Source organism: Halyomorpha halys, unplaced genomic scaffold, assembly GCF_000696795.3.
Source record: "Halyomorpha halys isolate HHAL.00 unplaced genomic scaffold, Hhal_1.1 Scaffold525.1, whole genome shotgun sequence".
Taxonomy (NCBI): Eukaryota; Metazoa; Arthropoda; class Insecta; order Hemiptera; family Pentatomidae; genus Halyomorpha; species Halyomorpha halys.
This window is the reverse complement of record NW_027107431.1, coordinates 533509-540657: the sequence shown is the minus strand read 5'-3', so window position 1 is coordinate 540657 and position 7149 is coordinate 533509. Positions and strand designations below refer to the sequence as shown.

Genomic DNA, 7149 nt, shown 5'->3' with positions numbered 1-7149 from the left:
TCTTTTAAGAAGTGTGATTCTGAAAAAAGTTTAGCATTGCATTATTTTATTAAGATTCAAGGATAATGATGTTCTATTGACACTGATTGTTGGTTAGTTGTGTTTCCTATAAAAATAATTTCTACTATAATATAAAAATAATAGCTAGTATTTGTTTGTTAATGAACCGGAGCACTGAGTATATACGAAAGTTGGGACAAACTTATTCGATTGACAAGAGAGGAATACTTTTTTATTCGGATTTTGTATTAGATTGACGAGAGAGGAATACATTTTTATTCGAATAAAAATACGACTAAACAATCCGAATACTTTTTTATTCGAATATTTAAAATACCATTTCAATCGAATAAAAAATTAGTCGAATACATATTATTCGAATAACAATTTGATTTTTTTTTTTTTCAAATTCACTTATTTTTTTACCACCTTCAATTTATAATGTACAAGGGTTCCATTTCACATATTCAGACGAGTACAATACGAAAATGCTAACGATTTTAAGATCCCGTATCGATTTATTTTAATTTTTTTCATTTCTAACACATAGGGGCCAATTGTTAGGTTTTCGGATATGCAGAATATGAAAATGCTATCGATTTTAATATCACGTATCGATTTATTTTAACTTTCTTGAGTTCTGAGGAATGCAGAATATGAAAATGATATCGATTTTGTGATCGGTTATCGATTTATATGAACTTTTCTGATTTCTAATATGTTAGGGTCTCTTTATATGTTTCAATATATGCCAAAAATGAAAATGCTATTGATTTTATGATCGTGTATCGATTTAATTATCGCGTATCAATTTTTACTGAGGAACCTCAAACTATTTTATTATTATTTAAATTCATTATATAAAGAAAAGACAAGGGGTGTAAATACTATATGTAAATACTCTCCCCCACAGTGGCCCTTATAATGAGACAGATCTAGCTTGAGAAAATTATTTAATTGCCGTTTTCAATGTTTCTGAGGCTGCTGATTTTGAAAAGAAATGTTTAAAAAATCTATAACAACTATTTTTTGAGATACAGCCTTAATTTTGCTAATTTACACTTACAAATAGAAAATTTACATATCACTGCTTGTAATGAGCAAATGGAATTTGATAAATTTATACTATATCATCTTTGCACTAATCTCCAATTCTACAAGTCCAAAACATTATCAGATGAGCCGTTTTGAAAATATTGATGTTTCTAAGAATGTACATTTGCGCGTGCCTAAGTGAAGGCAGAGGATAAAATTAATGCTGAATCCGATTTACACTTAACTTGCCTCACATTTTTGATTAAAAGAGATTATCCGACACTTTTTCCCAACGGTCGTTTATAATCCAGGATAAACTTCTTATTTACATGTGGTAACCATCGAATATCCCTTACAGATTACAGATGTATCCATCCATATTACTAAAATTCGATTTTTTACGATTTAACGACTTCAATCCTCATAAATAAAAAAATTTCTCTTATCCCAACCTTAGACAGGAATTTTGCAAAAAAAAAAAAAAAAAACTTTCCTTACGCAAAAAACCCCTATGATGTATTGAAAATAAATACAAAAAAACTTTCTAGGGGAGGATGAGGATATACATAAAATTCCAATATTATGCTGGGAACGATAATATATTACTAAATTTTGACATTTCAATTTTAATCTCGGATTTTTTAGGTATTCTATTTCTAAATCCACTTACTAACAAGGTCTTAACTTTACTTGTGATGCCAATTTCGGTTAGTTCTGGTGATAATTCACTCGGAAAAAAAAAAAAAAATTTAACTCAGCTCATTTTCTGCTCCACACAAACAGGTTAGCAAGAGCATTGGTCAACACTTTATCGCACTTAGGTTTTAACGCTATAAAAACGATTTTTGGCAACTCTTTATAATATTAGCAGCTTCAGGAGCTATGTTAAGTATAATAGGGTATTAAATAGATAATTATAAGAGCACTGTAAGATGGAAAAGGGCCTTTTTTTAGCCATATAAATAAACATGTTCTAATTACTATTGCTTTAATGATTATTTACAATTTTGCACCCTAAAACATGTCATTACTTTATTATATCATGTACATGATATAATAAAGTAATGACATGTTTTAGGGTGCAAAATTGTAAATAATCCTATATTACTTTAATGATTATTTACAATTAGTACAAGAGAAAAAAAATGTATTTATTTCATTCAAATTTTTGTTTACTTTAATGAAAACTATGTATAATTACTAGTCTAAATTGATGAATCTGTCGAGTATAGGTAGGGGGAACGAAAACTGGAGGCTGTTTCGAAACGTTAACAAAAATTAATTTTTCATTCTGAGCTTTATATCTTTATAACTATCAACAACACTAGAAAAAAATTAAGAGAACATCATTCAAAGTAGAGTGAATTTGTTAAAATATGAGCGCTGGTAGAGCTATTTACGTCCAATAGTTTCAGAGATAAAGCTTTTAAAAAAAGCAACATTTTGTAGAAACTGTTCTGAAAAATCAGTAGTTAGTGAATTGATTTTGGGAAATCTATATCTCGAAAACAATTCGACGTATAGATGTCTATTAGCATTCCGATTGAAGCTAGTTACATGTGCTGTAAAATAGTTTCTTACGTTTATCTTCAGACGAGGTTATGAGGAAAGCACTGGGATCCGGGGATTCCTGCTTTGCCATCCACATATGCGTGGCGGGGCTTGGTAAGGTGTTCCATGAATAGTAATTAAATATTGTTTATAGGTTTGAATCAGTTCAAGAACATTTGTTTTACTTAATTTATTTAAATTCTTTACCTTAATTGTTTGCTTAATTGGCTATTATTTAATTCATTTATCAGCCTATGTTTATTTATATGTATATATTATTGTATATCATTATTATTTATATGGTATGATTGAATACATACCATTGAATACCTTATTTGCCCTTGAGTGTGGCAAATTGAATTCTTTCAATAAAAGTAAAAAAAATAATATTTATGTTTAAATCAAACCTATTTAATTTAGTTGCGGGAATAAATTTACTTTTTAGTAACTTTTTTGACGCGACTAGTGAGTGGTCAAGGAGCTGTAGAAGTCCTTATAATAATTGTAACAAGGTGAATGGAAAATATCTCTAAACTGCACATACACTGACGGATACCTTTGGAGGTCGAGGAACGGTTGATAAAACATATCATAGATCATAATTAATATAATACAAAAACATGAGTAGAATTGTCACAGGAGGTTAAGTAATAGTCTAACTGTAAATGTGGACAAAGTTATCCCAATATAAATATTTAAGATCGCTTACGACATTTTACAAAATAATATTTTATCCATACTCACCAATGGCAAGTATATTTCAGAATACCTATCCGAAGGCTCCCCGTTATGAAGCCACATAAGCTCGAGGTCTTTGTATAACCAAGATAGAACTTCATTATTGCTGTGAAATTTGAATAATTCTCCACTAAATCCAACAAATGTATAGGATGATTCTGTCTTCACTATCAATGATGTGATACGTATAGGCCTGAATCTGGCTAGGGGAGTGTCCACAGCGCATGAATACACTCCGCTATCATTTAGCTCTGCACTGAGTTTGACTGAAACAGAAATTATCACTTATAATTTTTTTTTATATACATCAATAAATTATAAAGTAAATCTTAGATTTCAGTAATGTGGTTAGTCAAGAGAAAACTGGAGCCTTAATATATTGTATTGTGGATAAAAATGTTTCAACATCAAAAACTCCCTCTTGAAGAAGGCAAAACGTTGAGCGGAATGCTGGTCCAGGCGACGGTTCTGTACTTTCTCAAAGAACCACGTGGTACAATGGTCTATAAATGTATCAGGCCAAAAGTTAAAAAATTTATATCTTTGTTTTTTGTTTTTTTTACTCCTTTATTAAAGTTTACTATAAAAATGAATTAGAATACATGATTATATCTTGAGAAGGAACAACCTAATGGCAGGACCCTCCAGGCCTGATTCGAACCGTCGCCGCTCCATTTCCTAAGACCTACGCCTCAACTCCCTGAACTACAGATGACCTTACGAAGCGGATCTGTTCAACAAGCATTACAAAAAGTATATTGTAGGGTAAAGGTGTATATGACAAGGCCACTTGCATCTGGCGATTTGAATCCTAGACGGTCACTCCCAATTCAAAAGATTTTTTGAAAAGTACATTACGTTCCCTTACTAAGTGATTGAATCCGTTTCTTAAATTCACAATGATTCTACCAGGAGTGTGCCCAATGAATAAGCAGGGAGTTTACAGTTTGGGTTTCACTTTGGATGCTTCGTGTTATTATTTTTATTTCTTTGTTTTATTATTTTTTTTATATGTTTATCATTTTTATTTCGATGAAGGGTAAAAGTGATGTGTTAGAATTCATCTTTATTCTCCATTTATAACACCACTCTTCAATGGATGACGTGACTGCACGTTTTGAGATGCAGCAGAAATTTAATTCTGAAATGACACTAAGGTTCAGGGGTATTTGAAAAAAATTATATTAACACTTTCTCGAGCTCTGCTCTACCCCTCACACGTGGGGGATAGAGTGGGCTCAGGGATCCTCAGGTCGATTCTGTAAATATTGTATATATTATTTTATCATTATGTTATTTTATTTATTTATTTTTCATACAGATAGTCTAATTATGTTCATCTTGTCTATTCTTTTGTTTGTATATATTTTAAGATTTTTTTTATTTATTTTATTCCATTTTTTATTTTATTTTTTACTTATGTATTTTTTTTTATTTTAGTATGTATGTGATCATTTATCAATATTACCTATTGCCCACAACTGTGTGGCAGATTGTAATATCTATCAATAAATAAATCTATCTATATTAACACTGGGCTGTCTACAAAATCTAGCGGATCAAAAGCGAAAAAATGTATGAATTATATATATTTTTTTTTTTATCAAATCTAAATGTAAAGTGAAACTAATGTTCAGTAATGTTAGGAAAACTAACACTAAGAGAGATCAAAGTAAACAAAAATGACTAAATCACCTATTTCTCCAAGATCGTGTTAACAGGTAGTATACCGATTTGAATGTTAGAGTGAATTAATAATTAATTTCACATTTTTATGGTGAGATGTTTTCATAATATAGATTCAAGAGGTAAGCTTTATTTATGAAGTTTCGTTCGAATTATATGTTTATATTTACAATTGAGTACAAAATGAAACGAAGAAGATAAAATGTACTTTTTGAACTTCATAATATTATTTATTATGTACAGTGTGTGAATTTTAAGGAGATGGTCAGTGTTGCGGCCAAGAAGAAATAAAAAATAGTTCTCAACTATTTATTTGTTACCGACGCTTTGACCTAGAATGCAGGTTTTCATCAGGGCTAAAAATAAAAAACAAAACAAGGATAGTAGAGTCCGTTTAAGAGTAAAAGACTGATATAAAAAGAAATGTAATGGTGAAGGCATAAAAACTAAAAAAAAACTAAAATTATAAGGTGGATAAAGATAAAGATAAACACAAAAATTATCAATTAAGATAATAAAGAGTAGTGAACTGATACATTAGGGTATATATAATTGAAAAAATCTATTAATTTAATTATCAATAGTGATAAATACAAAACTTATTAACTAACACAATTAAATGTAGTGAACTGATACATTAGAGCATATATTATTGAAAATATCTATTTATTTAATAAACAGAACATAATAACTGACAGAGTAATTAATAATGAGCAGGCAAATAATATGATAATATGACTATTGCCTCAATATTATTAATATACCACCCCACTATTAATTACTCTGTTATTATGTTCTCTCTGTTAGTGAAATAAATAGATACTTTCAATATTATATGCTCTAATGTATCAGTTCACTACATTTTATTGTGTCAATTAATACTTTTTTTATTTGTCATTATTCTCCTTATTATTTTTATTACGTTTTGATGGTTTATATTCCTCCACCTTTACATATTTTTTTATATCACTTTTTTCCTCTTACAGTGAGGCTACTTTCTTTGTATCTTTTTATTTTTAGCAGAACTACATTGTGGGTGGAATCGTCGGCAATAAATAAATAGTTGGGAAATAATATTTATGGTATTATTTAATATTTACCAAGTGGAAGGTAAAAATGTTTATTTCTCGTCACTAGTTGTAAAGGTTATCATCAAAATCAGTACTCAATCATTGGTTTCTATTAGTTCATGGAATAATGAATCATTAATAAAATGGTTACACTTACACCAGGAAAACCCCTGTGTATCAATATCCTTAATGAATGTTTTGTTAGAGATAGCTACTCCGTTCCTGTCCCAATAGACCTTGTAGTCCGGTGAATGCTCCAGGATAAGATTAAGGATATCAGGGTCGCAATCTATTTGTAAAGAATTCTTAGACTGGTAGGCAGTCTTAGTGTATACGAATCTTTTCAATCGGTAAGTTATAAATTCGATAATATCTGTAAAAATGAATAATTGAAATTAATATTATATATTGTAAATTATAAATTGAAGTAAAATACACCCATCTTTCTTGAAAGTCACCACATAGAGTTGGCCTTAGGGAAACAAGATTGTAAGTAATTTACAAAAATACTTAAAACAAAAAAAATATATATATGAAAAATAACATAAAATTTTAAATAAAAAATTAAACTTACTATCGTCCAATTTCGAATTCAATACTGAAGAATTATATTGTATTTTTATAATCGGAGAAAATTTATACAATATAAAAAATAAATAAATAAATTTACGTGCTCCTTTAAACATAAGAAAATCAGTCTAATTTGAACTTTGAAATTATCTTTAGTAGCGTGGAGCAAACTGAAACTAAATGCTTCTGGCATGGTAATTGGCAGTAGTGGTTGGATAATTTACTATCTCGTTTACAACTACCTATCTTCTTCAACTAAAAAAAAAAAAGGTTGAAAAAGAGAAAAAAAATTATCCCGGGAATTATCGTTTCTTTTGTCCACAGGTCCCGGGTTTCGGCACCATTTAAATGTTATCGAGAGTAAAATGAAAAAAAGAAAGATCAAAGAGATGAGGAACGACACACGATATATATAAAGACAATCGCTCGGCTGATATAGCCTCTGTCAACTGATATCGCACTCTCTGGCCGTAACTATATATATATATATATATATATA

General features: G+C 29.4%; 1 protein-coding gene across 1 annotated transcript in view; it reads right to left on the bottom strand.

The window, feature by feature from the left end:
• Window positions 1–7149, bottom strand: part of LOC106683889 (uncharacterized) — a gene marked incomplete at its 5' end in the record, with an annotated part of 76895 nt that overhangs the window by 7747 nt on the left and 61999 nt on the right. The window contains 2 exon segments of the mRNA XM_067045702.1: window positions 3331–3590; window positions 6238–6453. Of these exon segments, the coding sequence (XP_066901803.1) occupies window positions 3331–3590; window positions 6238–6453 (476 nt within the window).